This window comes from Piliocolobus tephrosceles, chromosome 2 (assembly GCF_002776525.5).
Source record: "Piliocolobus tephrosceles isolate RC106 chromosome 2, ASM277652v3, whole genome shotgun sequence".
Taxonomy (NCBI): Eukaryota; Metazoa; Chordata; class Mammalia; order Primates; family Cercopithecidae; genus Piliocolobus; species Piliocolobus tephrosceles.
This window is the reverse complement of record NC_045435.1, coordinates 118,121,253-118,139,143: the sequence shown is the minus strand read 5'-3', so window position 1 is coordinate 118,139,143 and position 17,891 is coordinate 118,121,253. Positions and strand designations below refer to the sequence as shown.

General features: G+C 34.8%; 1 protein-coding gene across 17 annotated transcripts in view; it reads right to left on the bottom strand.

The window, feature by feature from the left end:
* Positions 1 to 621: 621 nt before the first annotated feature.
* MECOM (MDS1 and EVI1 complex locus) overlaps positions 622 to 17,891 on the bottom strand; it is a 606,399-nt gene continuing 589,129 nt past the window's right edge. For 8 of the 17 annotated variants that reach the window (XM_023213486.3, XM_023213488.3, XM_031935236.1 and 5 more), the window contains 5 exons: positions 12,163 to 12,332; positions 10,046 to 10,190; positions 7,107 to 7,343; positions 6,103 to 6,286; positions 1,875 to 2,162 (listed from right to left, as the gene is read on the bottom strand). In XM_023213486.3, the coding sequence (XP_023069254.2) occupies positions 2,028 to 2,162; positions 6,103 to 6,286; positions 7,107 to 7,343; positions 10,046 to 10,190; positions 12,163 to 12,332 (871 nt within the window). In that variant the 3' untranslated portion in view covers positions 1,875 to 2,027. Of the gene's footprint in view, positions 2,163 to 3,632; positions 3,686 to 6,102; positions 6,287 to 7,106; positions 7,344 to 10,045; positions 10,191 to 12,162; positions 12,333 to 17,891 lie in introns of all 17 variants that reach the window. The other 9 variants (XM_031935235.1, XM_031935242.1, XM_023213493.2 and 6 more) reach the window with 3 other exon arrangements.

Below are 17,891 nucleotides of genomic sequence, written 5' to 3'. Positions count from 1 at the left end.
CAACAAAATTAAAGTGGTGGAGGAAATTATAGTAGATCAAATGACGGAATATTGGGAAACTGCTACATTATTATTTTGAAGAATTTGTAGCACTATGCAGTGTAATTTTTTTTTTTTTGACACAAGCAAAGAAAGAAAAAGCAAATCATGTTTATACTCTGTTATAACAATGAAAAAAGGATATTTTGCATGTGGACAAAAACCTAAAAGCAGCATAGAAATGTCAAAGGTTCCCCCTTGCCCCCTTTGTGAATCAGTTAATACTACTTGCATAATGAAAAACAAAAATAAGAAACTGAGTTCCTTTTGGCATACCATCTGTAGAAAACCTGTAAGTCGCTCTTTGTCCTAATTTAAGTGGATGCTGTGAACATGAAGTGATACCAGGACTGGGTTGTGGTGCACTTGAGCCCTGACTGCACCACATGGGGAAAGTTCAGAGCAATGAGCGAGACTCACTGTTGCCCAAGAACTATCACTTATGCTATCTCAAAACAAAACAAACATGCTCTACATTCCGCATATCTGTAGGGCATCAAGATCCCAGCCATCATATCTTTAAATCATTGGATCCCAAAGGGAAAGTAAAATTGCATGAAGGAAAAATACCACACAGAGGGGAAAAATACTCCTTTTTGTAAGTCTTTATTTTTTAGTTGCTCCTCCCATAGTAATGCACTGAAAGGCATAACAGTTTATATTGTACAAAGCATTTGAAGAAAGTACCTCAACTTGCCGATTATTTCAAAATGAGATTACAAACAAAAAGAAAACAAATCTGGTTCCTCAATAAAGGGCAAAATAACTGAATACAGTCTGTTATTTACTTCTCTCTTTTAACATAAGGTTGGGAACACTTCATTTTACAAATAGGATTAACATGAACATAACATCGCACAAGCTTGCAGACAACCAGCATAAAATATGGAGTACAGTTTTTAATCAGAAGAATCATGCTTCCATGAAAGAAATTATAATCGTTTATACAATTGAATCAATTTCAGTATTACAAAAACTAAGTTGCATCTATTCGTATTTAGTTCATTAAGAAGGAAAACAAAACAAACAAACAAAAAAGGAATGTTAAGAAAAGCCAAACACCATTTGGCACTCTCATACACAGGTCTCATACACCTTGGTCCTTGAAATTCAGAAAGGGGTGTGCCTCAGACGTCATAAAGTAGTGGCTGACTGGAACAGTGCTATTTTAATCAACAAACAATAGTTTGCCAACAAATAAATACATGATACACGCAACACACACACAAAAATAAACATTAAAAAAACAGTGACATGATTGTCTAAAATTAAGATGTTATTACAAGGATTTGGCAAACAATTTATTAGTGGTACAGCGATACTGGTGATGAATAGGTTACTTCACTGACTTAACCTCTTTGAGTGTGAACACCCATAGTTTACAATATACACATACCCTTTTTCCCTAGTTTTAACCAATGTACTTAAGAAGGCAAAAGGGGGAACAAGTACTCCCTGTTATCAGTTTCTATAATAATTGACTGTGCATTTCATCCAACTACTTCTGTCTTCAAAGGGTTAAATTACATAAAACGTTAATGAAGAAAAAAATTAAATCTGTAATTAAAAGCAACTGTTCCCAATCATGTCAGGTGATCTTGTACAAAAGAGAATTCAGTTTCTATGGAGTGTTCATTCGTATCAATGCTGCCATCTCAATTGCCCTTCTCACCCACCCATACCCTAAGGTATGGGAGATGCCTTCAGCCCAGCAAGTTTTTTGTTTTCACTGAATCACTTTAAGTCGCATTGATTGATCTTCCAGAAGTCAGCAGCTGCCTTTGCTGTGCAAAACAAAATATCGAGAATAAATAGTTTCTTTTTTCTTTCTTTTCTTTTTTAAATCATTCAGTTTAAGGTCACTAGACTTTAGATGAGTGACCCTGCAGGTTTATAAGGCATTCTGCTCAGCAGTCTTGTAAATAGTCCTATATGGAAGAGCCATGCTACTGTTGGACTTGGTCCCACCCTGGTCAACCTTGATAACGTCATACGTGGCTTATGGACTGGATAGCATTGGATTCCGCTGCAGCCCTGGCCATACTGTGCCACACGTTGGAAGAACTGTGGGATGTAGAATGGAGGGACTCCTTGTCAGACAATGACAGCATCATAGCATATGCCTGGGGTAAAAAGGAGAAAGACTTAGTAAATGGCATTTGAAAAACATCACTTTTAGTTCAAAGAATATTGTTGGTAAAACGGAAAGAGATGGGACCCTGAGTAGGGGCATCTTTCATGGGTGTGTTTGGCAAAGGAGGCATATTTTTTCGTAGAAATCACATGGGATTACTGCTGGCCTTTAGTGCCTAGGAGAACCCAAAAGTGACACACTTTACAGAACCAAAAAGAACTATCCTACCTAAAATGCAAATAGTGCCTCCTTTGAGAAAGATGAATCGGTCTCCTGTTCAACTGCAAATACAGTCATCCATCCACTACATATGTTCAATTCACCAAAAATATGATTGTGTGCTTATGACTGAAACCACAAATATTAATAAGTCTCTATCCATAGACCTACCTTGACAGAGCTGTGGCCTAGTAGAGGATACAGCCTGACTCCTACACTTTATAACCGAAAGCACTGAAGGTGCTTGAGTGACTTGCCCAAAGTCACTCAATTAGATACATACTGGGAGAAGCATAACTAAAATGTATTTCTGCCCAACTTTTAAGTGTCTTTTCTCCAGTTTCCTTCCTTGCTTGACGTACTCAGTACTGACACCCACAAGTTGAGGTGGATCAAATCAGCTCTACCAAAAAAAATACAACCAAACACGCGACCCAACAATGTTCTAATCAACTTGTTTTCCAATGTCTGCTGAGCAGAAGCTGCATGGAAGTGCTCTGTGAGGAAGTGCTCTTTCTTCCCTATTATCATGTCAAATTTTAAATAACTGTTCAGAGAATCCCCCATTTGCTGCCAAGCAAAATATTCAAATGGAATGTTTGGTCTTGACTTGTGAGTGAACTTTTCACTGTTGATTCGCTATTGTTGGTCTCATCCATTGCTAAACTTGCTTGTCAAAATGCTGCTGAAGTGGAATCATTAAAGTCCTGCCAAAGACATTCCACTGTCTGTAAACAAAGACAAAATGCCTCTGTTGTTAGGCAGAATTTCATCTCTAGGAGTCATGCTGAGACATGTGGCCAGTCTGTGGTTTCTTCCATAATCACTGCATTCAGTTAGAAAATCTGCCCTTGCAGGCTGATTTTGATTTGCTGGGTCATCGCTCTAAATGTATACGTTTGACTTTTATGTATGCAGTTTACCTTTTGGACCTCTACGATATCTCATGATCCATTTAACAAATATTTCTTAAGCATCTACTCTATGCCAGACTCTGTGTTAGATCCTAAGGAATTAAGAATAAATAATATAGAGTACTTATCTTTGGCAGAGTTGAAGTATGGGTTAAGTGAGCATTGAACCTAAATTACCTATTCTGATTATGTACCTACTTTTAGAAAAAAAGATAAAGAATATTCTGAAAGAGTTAAATTCTGATATTTGGGAAGATAAAAGGGAGTACAGAGAAAATTTTGGAATTTTAAGTTTTAATCCTGGCTTTCAACCTGCCTCTACTCACCTAGCTGTGTGACCTTGAGCAAGTTTCTTAATATTTTAAGCTTTACTTTCCTCCTATAAAACAGATGATAGTAATAACAGTACTGGCCTCCAAGAGTTGTGGAGGAATCACACGCACTAACTTACATAAAGTGTTTAGCTCAGTGTGCCTGACTGAGGTAATACATAAATAGTACCTATTCATGAAATTAATTTTTACATGACAGAGTTTCTTGAGGAAGAGCACATGCAAAATGCAGCTACTATTGTACTGGCCAACTATTTTCAATTCAGTCACTATAAAAATTACAGAATAAATATATGAATGCTTTGAGTAAAGCATCTGAGCCTTTAGATTCTAGAAAATGGCAAAACAGCATATCTGCCTTTTGGTAATCAAAGGAAATAAACATTTTCATATATAAGGATCAGTGCCCAGCATATAGCTGGTAGTTAATAAATGAATGAATGAATGGTATTAAGAAATAAAGTGAATTTGCAAAAAGGCCTGACCATTTTCAAACTTATCTGTATAATGTGATCAAGTAACAAGAAAAATATGACTTAGGATTGCAAAATGCTCATATTCCTTATAATGGTAACAGTCCAGCTGGGCAGGGGATTTATGTCAAAATGCTGGTACTAAAATGTATTATAATTACATCCCTTATCTCTAGATTTTCAGGCCCTTTTGCCTTCTATCACTTCTGGCCATTTCTGGAGTTTTTAGGTATTATATCTTATAATAAATGAGAAGCATTTTTGGTGAACCAATTAAAATAAATTTAAAAAGAAAAAACCATGTCCAGGTGCAATGGGTCACACCTATACAAATCCTAGTAATTTGGGAGGCTGAGGTGGGAGGACTGCTTGAGCTCAGGAATTTGAGACCAGCCTGGGCAACATAGTGAAACCTCATCTCTACACAAAATTGAAAAATTAGCCTGGCATGGTGGTGAGTGTCTATAGTCCCGGTTATCCAGATGCCTGAGGTGGGAGGATCACTTGAGCCCAGCAAGTCGAGGCTACAGTGAGCTGTGATTGCATCACTGCACTCCAGTCTTAGCAGCTGAGTGAGACCCTGTCTCAAAAACAAATAAAGAAACAAGTAACAAAAGACCAAAAACCTGAATACTCCGGCTATCTCTAATCAACAAGGATGGAAGAAAGGGGAATCAAGGGTTAAAAAAAACACTAGCCATTGCTTATGGATGTCTCTAAGTAAAAATGAAATGTCTACTCTAGCTAGTTTACCTTTACTGTTAAAAAGTGAAAACTTCATTTTTATCCCCATTGAATACAAATCCACTTACCCCTTTTACAATGAAAAAATGGTACCTATAGTCTTTAAGTGATGTTCTCAAGTTCATGGAGGTAGGCTCCAGGAGCCTCTGTAGATGCTGGCTGCTTTGACTTCAATTGAGAAAGAACATTTATTTTGCCTATTACCATACATAATATCTCAGAACTTTTTACTAAATTGAGTATTATTTAATGATTTGTATTATCCCACTGACACAATGTTTTTCCCACCTTCCTTAGGATATTACTACATTTGCTGTTAAGACCAACCCAGACATCTTACCCAAATAGAAAATCATTTCCAAATGAACAAACTAAGATGGTCACATTGCAGTTCAGGCCACCTACAAAATGAACTAATGGATCAGGCAATTAGACCACAGTGCCCAATAAATATGGCAATAGGAAGTTTCTTTAAGTTTAACTGACCTGAATGAACAACCTGGTTGACTATGGATGTCCAACAAAAAGTACTGACTTCCTTTATTTTGTAACAAAAACACTGAGGCTCTTTTAATTGCTATTTATGGACCCTTTAATGGATTTATTTTTAGTTATCATAGTGCTGATACAATGCTGTACAGCCCAATAAATTTGAGTACCATTCATTCACTCATTCATTCGTTGAATTTAAAATTGACCGGTTTTATTTCCAAATCTGCCAATAAATTGGTGTAGACCTTTGGCAACTCACTTCATTTCTGATCCTCATTTTACTATTAAATTACAATATGAGATGACTTACTAATTAACTACACCTAACAATTTACTAGACAGAAGGGGACAAAAAATAGAATTCACTTTTCAGAAAAATCTTAATATATAATTACATTGACAAAAGTATAGACATGGAAAATGACTCTGAGGTAACACATAAACATTTGCAAACAAACATGATGAACTAACTGTACAGAAGTAAGAGAATTACAAAGTCAAGGAAAGATGAGTGTAGGATGGGGTTTGTCATATAATTTCTATGCAGAATGCAGCTAAATTAATTGCTTTCTTGCTTAACTATTTTGGATTTGGTCATAAACACAGTAAAGATATGAACATTTTTAGAAAAGTATCTGACTCTGTTTGGATTCTAAAATATTTCAATGATAGAATATTTGCTTATTGGTAATCAAAGGAAATGTACGTTTCATGCATAATGTAACCATGATGCTGTACTATGGGAAAATCCATACCTGCGATTTAGACTTTCTGTGTAACGGCTGCTTCAGTTCCTCTGGCACATGGGAAGTACTAAAAGAAGACAGCTCAGCTTCAGAATATTGATTATCTTCCATTTTCCTCATTTTGAGGCTATCTGTGAAGTGCCTTATATGATCTAGAGCAGAAAGTCCACTTTTATATTCTTCCTCTTTATACCTAAAATGAACCAATGAAAAACACAGAAATTTTTTTTTTCAGTTTGTTATCTAATCAAATCACTTTCATTTGAATCTATCTGTACAACTGACAAACTTCATATGATGTATCTGCAGGGTTAAGTAGCATGCATCAATTATTGGGTTTTTATAAGTATTTACAAACATCATGCCTTAAAAATATATTTCTGTTAAGATTTTTAGTAACTAAAACCAAGCATATATTTGAGATAAAGAGTTAAAGTCAGTGACACATTTGTCAGTAATGTGCAGAGACAGAATTCATATATTCATAATTTCCATGTAAAGTAAAGCTAGTTATGGCAATATTTAGTCAATATCCATCATGAAAATATAACAGTGCCATCAATTTAACTGTTTGGTTATTTCTTTTCATTTAAAAAGTTATCATCTATATAGATCACATATATATCTAATGAAGTGAAATTTATCTCAATTATACTTAACTGATGATCATACCAGATTATTGCATAAATTAAATATGTCAAAATCTCTATTTTTCTTTGAGTTTTATAGGTAGAATCTAACAATAAATGATTGTGTACTTATGTAGTTTTCATTTTATCTTTCCCACCTCAGGTTAATCAGAGTTGCACAAAACCTGATGTATTTATACGCTTGTGGATTATGTTGATGGCTACCTTATTTTCGTCTATTTATATCCAATCCACTGAGTATCCCTTACTAATTCAAATTTAATTTTTGTTATTTATACCTCACAAATTGCTTATCACAGGAGGAATTGCAACCATATGTGGATCTACTATAACTTAGTTTCTAAAGTCACCCAAGGTACTCACCTCACTGGGGACGTCTTGCAACTCATCTCCAGAGCACTGGTTTCTTCATAGTCATCCTCAGGGTTTCCTTCATGTAAATTACTTGTCACTGGTTCCTTTCCTGTTTTTCCAGTAATATCATTGTCTTCATCCTCCTCATCTAACAACACCTCATCTTCAACTTCTTCATCATCCAGTAAGTCTGAATTTTGACTGGTCACCAAAGCCTTTTCATCTTTAAAATGACTGCCATTCATTCTTTCAAAAGCATTAAAAAAAAGTCCAATTGTTGGTTTCACTTTTAAAATCGTAATTTGTTTCTTTATTATGTCTTCCCAACAACAGTTTAGATTTTCAACACTTACACAGGAAATTTTTTATTGTTTACGTTCTATGTCAACCATGAAAAAATAATGTGACCTCACAAATGGGAAGATAAAGAAAAAAATAATTGTATGATTGTTCAGATTATAAATGAAGCCTCTGGCAGAACCTAAGAAACAATCTTGGTCTCCTATTTCTTATCAGACTTTGCTTGATAATTGATATTTCTATATATATCATATAAAAAGGCACACAGATACATTCTCAGCACAATTTACCTAATTACCATATAAGTACCCGCCATTTAAAATAATAGATTCCTGGAAAACTCATATCACTCATGGGCAGTAGCTTCAATACATATGCCTAAAGTGAATCTAAAAGTCCAAAGACAATGTTAAAGTAGCTGCCAAGAAACAACTAGATGACATTTGTGTTATATTCCACTTAGCCACTCTATCCAAATTTGGAAGTAATTGAGAGCTCACTTATTTGTACTATTTTCAAATTATTTTTTACAGTCTGAATGTGAAATAGTTCCTTGTTTCTCAGGAACACACCAGGGTGGAAAAAGCTCAGGTATCAACAATGCACCCCCATCACTTTCCCACATAACAAAAATGAGTATAATTTAATATTCAGATTTCCCAGCATTAAAAAATAAATAAAACAATCTTGGATGTGACAAAAGTAGATAGTAAGAATCCATTTGACCAGAAAAAGTCGTATCATTATTAAGCTTTTAATATAAACAATCTCTTAACCTCTTTTATCAAAGAATGGTGAAAATTTATACACAGACATAAATTAGTTTCCAAATACACTGCCAACTTGCTTGCATGAGTGGATTAAAATTTTTATTTTAAAAAAAATGAAAGAAAAAATAAAAGAACAAAAGAGTACATGGGTGAAAATCAAAAGTAACAAAAGCCAACATAATTAAGAAAATCTATTTCTTAATTAAGTTTTCAAATGTGGCAATTTGCAGGGAATAAATTATTCATCAAAAGTAGCCTGACAGGAGTTCAGGGGAAAAACTTAGATGACTCAACCTTCTTACTTCTGTGCTGTTTAGACATGTTGAAGCCAGATGTTGCAGGTATACAGGTTCATAAATCGCCAATTAAAGGCTAGAAAATTTGAATAAGCATCTCAGAACCCAAATGGTGTGTTTTGTTCAACGGTTCTTACATGCATGAAGTAAATATCATTATCGAAGTGTAAGATTGTTACTGTTTTTTGCTTGTTCTTGCTACTTTGTCCTTCTGATCATCTACTTCCCCTCTCCCTTTCACAGACAGACAGACAGACAGACAGAAACACACACACAAATGGGCGCGTAAAGGGAAAGATACATCCAACTGCACACTGGTGTGATTATCAGATTTCTGAGAGACTGGAAGGGTCTTTTTTCTTGTTTTTCTTAGACACACTTTTACACAAGTTGAAGAACAGAAGTGGTCTTTTTTTTGTTATTTTAGTAAAAAATGTTTATTTTATGCTTGCCTTGAAGAAATTACATAAAATAATTAAGTTTGACTTTTAATAACATCAAAAATAGGGGACACTAACCCAATAATACTTGCATGACGAAAAATAATGGAACTTTCAACTAATGTCATGTTTTTTTAAAAATTTATAATGCAGCATCCTAATTTAATAGGTCACTATATAGTTATGTCCAGAAAAGTCTACTTCTCAACAACAGATATTTAATTATAGCTTATAGATAAGAAAAATTAAATCCAGTAGTTTTGGTGAAATAGTGTTTCATTAACTTCATATGCAATGTGAAGTGCTGGGTAACTGTTAAGTATTATCATTAACAGCATTAAAAGCTTTTTTAAATGAATTGAGCTATTCATGCTTAATGTTGATGATGACAAAAGGGAGCCAGTGCATCAGGTCGGTGAAAACAAGGATGGTCATACCCACTGAAATAAACAGGCCAGAATTAAATGAGTAGTCACTTAAGAGGACATAAAGTAGCAATAGAATCTTAAGAAGACTAAAAAAGTGCCTATGTAAAATATATTTGGAGGAAACTCCATGGGTATTTCATATATAAATGCATACATACATATATACTATAATATGTATATTACATATATACAGAATATACAAATACGTATATAGGTATAATACATATATATAGAATCATATATTACCTGTAATATATATATAATTTATAACGCATAATAGTAACCAGTATTGATCAGTGATTCAACTGAATCCCTGTGATGGCCTTTTCTTCTACTTCTGAAATTTTGATAACGGATTCTATTCAGCTATCAATTAGGTAAATCCTGGTAAAATTATGGGCTCTGGAACCAGACAGCTAAGGTTGAATCCCATTGATTACTTATGTGACCTCTGACACAATGGTTAAACTTCAATGTCTCCATTCCTTCACTGCTAAAATTACAGTGGCTATCTCACAGGGTTATCATGAAATTAAATTAATTAATACATATAAAATGCTTGGAAGCACATGTGGTATTTAATATGTACTAAATATATACCAGTCTTTGGTGACTGAAGTAATAGTAGTGCCACAAAAGTGAGCATAGAAAGTATATTTTAAAACATATTCATTTCAGTCGTCACAGAGTTTAAAGAGTAAAAAACAGCTTTACCTCTCCTCCACATTCCTGGGAGACTGACTGCCGTGGTTGCTGTTCCCAATGAAATTTCGAATTTCTGTGAAGTAAGCATCTTCTTTGTCATCCAGAATCGCACCTGTACTTTCCAGTTCAGAATGAGGCGATGATGTTGCTGTACCTGCGTGGAGCAGAAAGCCTTTTATGACAAAGATTATTGTTTATCTAGCTACTTATTTGGAAACTCACTCCTTATGAATTTGATCAGTGTTATTTCTTCAAACATGCCCTATGAATATTAATAACTTTAGGAGGTCAAAGTCTCCCCAGTTTACCATAATACACATGGCCATGACAGTCCTTTGGGAACATATTGAACCACTGAAATCATGAAGTACAGTCTCGCAAAGAAGTTGCTTCTCTCACTAGCTTTTCCTTACCTCTATTGTGACATGAGAACATTTGTGTTCATATAATGAGAATTTAGGGTGAGACAAATTATGAACAAGTCTTAAATAGATTCTGCCATATGACACTGTATATGAAGTCCTGGTTGCAGTCAACATGCTTTTTTTTTTTTTTTTTTGGCTGCTGTGCTAAAGCATATAACAAAATACAGTTTAAAGACACACTGAAAATTCTGCATCCTGGTTTGCTGGGCAAAGCTGTGGGTTGACTCAGAACACTCCAGTCCAGGGGCTGGTATAGTATTAAAAGGACAATATTAGATCTGCTGATTACAAGATGATCTTCAGCTTCCTTGGCCATGAAATGCGAGACTCACAATACCTGTATCACAGGATTGATGTAAGGCTTACATAAACTTAATCAACTATAAACACTTTGTATGTGGTTGAGCTTTACACCAACATTAGCTTCCTGTTGTTTATGTTGCCTACAAAGTATCTATAATATAATAGTTCATCACAATAGTCCATATGACAAAAACAAGAGGTTAAAACATTCCCTCACCTAAAAGAGGTTATAATCTAGGTCAACAAGTATTAACGTTGACATATTACACGTTTAACTATTTTTCCTAAAATAACTTTGATAAGAAAATTATAGTTGTCTGCTCTAAGGGTACACACAGTTAGACAGTGTGGTCAGTTCTGCATATTGGATTATACTTCTGTACCTAAAATCTAATATTTTAAAACTATGATCATTAAATTGCTGACTTTGAGGGAGATGAACAGTATATACTTTTAGGTAGTAATCAGACAAGATCATAAACAATGTGCCTTTACAGTGGAAGAAAGATTAATAATTTAAAAATTCCATCAATAAAGATTGCTAGTCTGTATTAATCCAACTTTTTTCTGTTCTTAAATCTCTTTGCCTGAACTCTGTATCTCTCCTCCTCTACTCCCAAAGCATAACCTTTATTCTCTGGAGACAAATTGTGACTGCACAGGTTGGCTCTGCACACGTATGCCAGTTGGCAAATGTTACTTAATGACTTATTATCTAACTATTAGAAGCCAATGACTGGAAAACCTACAATCCCTTCTGCTAAATATGTGCTGGCAAGGTTCTAGTTAAGAAAAGTCTAGTTTTATGCCAGTTACTTTTATCTTAATTTTATATAAGAATTTGTGACAAAAACAAAGCACTACTATCATTTGCTGTGGGTTGCTCTGATCATGTTAATAGTCTCATATTCCGAGTCATAACAAAAACTATCCAGAGAGGTTCTCTGATCTCCAGGCCTTTTACAAAAGCAGCTATGCTTTCTAGATTAATATTCAGAGGGTGACATTCTGGGTCTGCCACTCTAGAAACTCTGCCATGCCTAGGGGCCACATGCTGTGCCAATAGGTGAAAAGACAGTCCCCTGCTATTAAGGAAATCTCGTTTCATAAGTCTCCTGCGAGTTTAGGTCATTGTCCTCTTTGCTTAAAATTATCCATTAACATGAATTCAGGAAGATAAAAAACATAATACAAATAAGGCCACTGAATCATCAATTAATCAACGGTCACATTGCTCACATTATTCTAAAATCTCAATAGAAACTTGCTGGAAATTTTTACAATAAGACCTGATTTGGTGTCAAAGTGGAATAAAAGAAGAAAGATCACATTATCTTATTATTATTTAAAATATGAAAACGAAGTCATATTTGACTTATAACACAATTTATTACGTACCAGACATGTTCCCATTCTCATGTTTCTTTAGGTGTCTGTCTAAATTGGTTTGTTGACCAAAACACCTATCACATAAGTGACACTTAAATGGCTTCTCTTTATTGTGGATGTTGCGAACATGCCTTTGCAAGTTAGAAGATATGCTAAATGATCTGTCACAGTATTTGCATCTGAAAAATAAACAAAGAGAAAATATTTACAAGCACAGTAAAAGGTATTTCTCAAGACTAGTTAGCCAGCTTTCAAAAATCATCTCCACTCATAAAACAACATTTTAAAGGAAAGGCACAGGGAGAATACTATTCACACAGTTAAGATTTTAATTCCAATAGACTGTGGTCACTTTAAAGACTTTCATGACTTTATCAAAAACCATAAAATATTAGTGATTTGATTGCTCCCAAATTCATTAATCAGTACCAATATTTTAAGTAAACCTCATAAAATAAAGCACACTGAGGAACAGTAGCATTGTTTTGTCTTCTGCTTAGGACAATACAATTACTTTTTTGGTAAACAAACATAAAACATTCATATAGTTTTCAAATACAGTAATACATCACTTTTTAATTCAAAATTGCAGTCTGATTAACCAATTTCTCAGGAAATTCACTTTCTCAGATGCTAATCCTAAAGAAAATTCCATTATCAGTTTCAAAGTAGCAATGAACATTCTAGACTTTTAAAACTAAGACAATGTAAATAACTCAGTCTGATACCCAAGAATCATCTACCATAAAGCCTTTTCTCTATTAATCTTTAAACTGTTATAAAAAAAATAATGCCACTAAATTCACTTTGTGAAAAAAAAAGCAAAGGTCTTCCATTTATCTCCTTTCCTATTACTCCCTATTTTTCATTTCTCTTTTTCTGAAAGAGTCTCTAGCAGTCTGAACTAGGTCAGTTTTTCATGAAAGCACTTATTATTGGTTGGTTAATTGTTTCTGTCGTCCATGTGATAAAAATACCATAAATTATTTTTAACGTTTTCCTTTAGTCATAAAATGAAAACATAAAAATGCAAGGCCCCCTTCCCCTAGTTCTCATCAGTGAAGAAGAAAAAGGTTTTAGTAATTGAGGTTATTGTCCTCTGTCATTTTAAGGTAAAGGTTCCATTATTTGCCATCATTTGTTTCTGTGATTTTGGGGGACATATTACTTGAAAAAAAAAGTTAGCTTTCTCCAAATGACTTTTTTGTTGTTGCTGTTTTTTAGATGAAGCCTCACTTCATTACCCAGACTGGAGTGCAATGGCACAATCTCGGCTCGCTGCAACCTCCACCTCCTGGGTTCAAGCGATTCCCCTGCCTCAGCCTCCTGAGTAGATGGGATTACAGGCATGTGTCACCATGCTCAGCTAACTTTTGCATTTTTGTAGAGACAGAGTTTCACCATGTTGGCCAGGCTAGTCTCCAACTCCTGACCTCAAGTGATCCACACACCTCAGCCTTCCAAAGTGTCAGGATTATAGTCGTGGGTCACTGCGTCCAGCCTCCAAATGACTTTTAAATGAAAACTTCAATCTTAGAGGACAGAAAATTCTTAACTCATCCTTTCATGTGTGAAGGGCCCTTCTGCTCCCACTTCTGAATGCAGAGTCAGTGGTTCAAGAGCTCTAAAGCAGAAATCAGCCCATTCCACTAGAGTTCTTGGGCTTCTGTGGCTGTCCTTATGTGATGCCAGAAGTCTGGTCCGTTCAGTAGGAAAAATAATCTGTTGAACTAGTTACTTTGGCATAGTATCAATAAACCAACACAAGTACTGATTTAATTTTTCCCCCTTAAAAAACTGTTCTGGCATCATAAGGTTCTTCAACTTTCCTCACTTACAATATTAATAAAAAATGTGTGAAACCCCACATTATGGTAGTTGTAATATTTTAACCCGTTTTTTTTTTTTTTAAATGCATATAAAGTTATGACCTTCTCTGCAATAACTCTGTTTACCTCCAAGGTCCACTGCAATGAGAACCATGCTATATTTAGCACAATTTATTCTGTGCTTAGCAAAATAACCTAGAAAACCCTGTTAGAGTAAACATACTCCCACGAAACACTGTAAGAAATTTTTTCACCCAAAACACTTTCTACACAAATCATGAGGAAGAGAGATTATGTTTCTGCCATGCTCCTAACTTTCTGCTTGCACACAAAGGGTCTTTTCCAAATCTAGTAAGCATCATCTTCTCAAATCTAAAGAAGCATGTTCTAACCAACGATCAGTTGTTACTTTCTATCTCTCCTCTGCTAAAGTCTTGGCCAGAAGAAGAATGCGCTAAATAAAAAATCAATTCCTTCTACACAACTCCAATAATAGCTTAAGTTTTAGGAATTCTTAAAATGAACACATAACACAGTCATGGGCAGTATACTATTAAGCCTTCCTAGTTATCAGATGCAGACATGGAGGTCAGACGAGCCTTTGATATCATGATGCAAAATAAAAACGCTGAAGTGAGAGCTCTGGGCCTGGGTTTTAATCCTGACTCTATTAGTATCAGACTTTGCAGAAGGCAATTAGCATATGTAAATCTGAATTTTTTCATTTGTAAAACAGAGGGGCTGATGCATCAAGGACACAGAGATGAATAAGATATGGATTATCCGGGACATGGTGGCACCTGCCTATAATCCCTCCTCCTGCTAATAATCAGGAGGTGGACGTGGGAGAATTGCTTGAAGCCAGGAGTTCAGAACCAGCCTGAGCTACAGAGTGAGACCTACTGTCTATTTAAAAAAAAAAAAAGGCAGGGGGGGATTCCACTGTCAAGGAGCTTGTGGCCTACTGGTATTTATCTATCTGAAGAGAGAATTTTCTATATAGGGGACCATGTTTAACTTTTACTACATAAAGTATTAAAACATAATAGAACTTTCCAGAAGGCACAGGTCAGCCACAGGAAGCAGACATAATCTGTATATAATTTACATATCTTTTTAATTTTTTTATTTAATTTTTTTCTTTTTGAAGTAATTTTAGACTTACAGAAGAGTTGCAAAGATAGTACAAAGGGTTCCCATATACCCTTTACCTCAGTTCCTCCAATATTAACATCTTACCTAACATTCATTAAAACTAGGAAATTAACGTTGATGTAATACTATTAACTAAAATACAGACTTTATTTTAATATCACCAATTTTCTCCAATGCTCTTTTTCCGTTCCAGAATCTGATCTAAGATCCCACATTGCATTTAGCTGTCATGTCTCCTTAGTTTTCTACAGTCTCTGACAGTTCCTCAGTCTTTCCTTGCCTTTAATTACCCTGATACTTCTGAATAATACCGATAGGTGGTTGGTAGAATTTTCCTCAATTTGGGTTGGTCTGATATTTTCTCATTATTAGAGTGAGGTTATAAATTTTGGGGGAAAATAGCACAGAGACAATATGCCCTCTCAGTGTGTCCTATCAAGGGTACATGATGCTGACATGTCTAACTTCTGGCGTTGTTAACCCTGATCATTTGGATAAGGTAGTATCTGCCAGGTTTCTCCACTATAAGGTTACTACTTTTTCTCTTTCTAATTAACAAATATTTTGCAGAAGATATTTTGGGGCTATGCAAATATCCTGTTTCTCCTTGAACTTTCACTCACTAATTTTTTATTTTTTAAATGAAGTTTTCTTTTTTTGAAGATGGTGTCTCGCTGTGTTGCCCAGGCTGGTCTTCACCTCCTAGGTTTGGGTGGTCCTCCTGCCCCAGCCTCTCTGAGTGCTGGGATTGTAGGCATGAGGCACCACATTTGGCCTAAATAAACTTTTCATTTTAGAAGAGTTCTAGATTTATTAAAAGGTTGCAAAGATAGTACATAGTACCCATTTTCCCCTACTGTTAATATATTTCACGTACATTTGTCACTACTATTAAACCAACATTGATACATTAACTAAACTATAAACTCTAGTTCACTACATACACTCATTTTAACATTCAATTGATCTTGCCTATAGCAATTATTATTGTGATGTCCTAATTGTGATTTTGTTCTCCTCATTTTTTCTACACTGTTCATTGGAATTCTTCCACAAGGAAAAAATAAATAAATAAATAAATAAAACCAGAGGCGCTGGACAAATAAATGTGTAAAATCTCTAGCTATACCAAATTCTGGTTTGTGGTTTAAAAAAAATATATGTATGATAATAGCACCATTATTGGGTGGAATAAAACCATTGAATTTATGTACAAAGAAAGAGTAAAATGAACCTGATAACACAGTTCCCAGTATTCTTGCCATAACAAAACATGAGTGTGGAAACCTTTCCTTCCACTTAAGCAGAATTTCTGGTAATAGAATTTTCTGAAAAGGGGAAATCATCTAAAACTTCCCAGTATTACATCTCTCTGAGACCTGTTATATCAAGTGCATTCTATCATGTATAAATTGGAAATATATCACTTATAATTAGTGATTTATAAAACAGGTAGGAAAGCAAGGAAATTGAGAAAACACTGATGTTTTAAGTTTAGCTCCCTCTAGCTTTCTCCTAAGATTTTAATTATCCTCAAATGACTCATTTTCTTATTTTACCATTAAAAAAAAATATTTGAAATGTGATAAATAACTTACTTTTTTGTTTTAATAGAAAAACTTAGCACTCAGGAAAAAATAATTTTGCACACAAGCAATGTATAAGAATTTCAAAGGAGAATGACATTATGATATTACTTAAGTTATATAATATTCATTCTTTGAAGAAATATTTACGAGTACCTAATACTGTGTGCAAGGCATTGAACACTAAACAATGTAGTTTATATTTTAAAATTGGAAAAAGTCTATTTTCAATCTTTCATAAACAATATTAAAATTAGATGTGTTCAGTGTGTCATATAACTAATCTTGGCATATAACAGAATAAACTAAGAGGTAATTTACGAAATGATTGATAAAATTACCCCTTTTTCTATAATGTATTTTATCTGTCCTACCTCTAGTTTCACATTTTCTTCTTCCCCGACTTCCCCAGGTTTAAGATCTGTTCCTTTATTCTTTTTTCTTTTTCTTTTTGACAGAGTCTTACTCTGTCACCCAGGTTGGAATGTAGTGGTGCAATCTTGGCCTACTGCAACCTCCACCTCCCAGGTGCAGTGGATTCTCCTGCCTCAGTCTCCCAAGTAGCTGGGACTACAGGTGTGAGCCACCACACCCAACTAATTTTTGTATTTTTAGTAGAGACAGGGTTTCACCATGTTGGCCAGGCTGATCTCAAACTCCTGACCTCAAGGGATCCACCTGTCTCTGCCTCCCAAAGTGTTGGGATTACAGGCGTGAGCCACTGTGTCCAGCCTAAAATCTATTCTTTAAACCTCCTATTGTAACCCATGGAAAATGACTTAGCTGCGCTGGGGGAAAAAAGTACATATGGGTTGTTAACTCCTAGCAGAGATCTGAGGCTTGGAAAAGGAAGGCTGCAATGTTATGATTTTTGTCAATTAAGATCAATTATTGAGAAAAGAGAACACAATGATAATAAAAAATAATATTTAAAATGGCTAGCATTTCTTAAGTACTTATTCTGTCCTAGACACTGTGCTGGAACTTTTAAACTGAGAGGTAGGAAGCCTTGATTAAAGAAACCGGAACTCTTCTAATTTTGATCCTAGCCATTAGTCAATTCTTTCTTGACTCAAAATTGAATAGACATATATTCAGACATGTATAAAAGAGCCTCCTATGAAATCGTGTCCATGAACTCACTTTAATTACGACAATATTTGTCAAG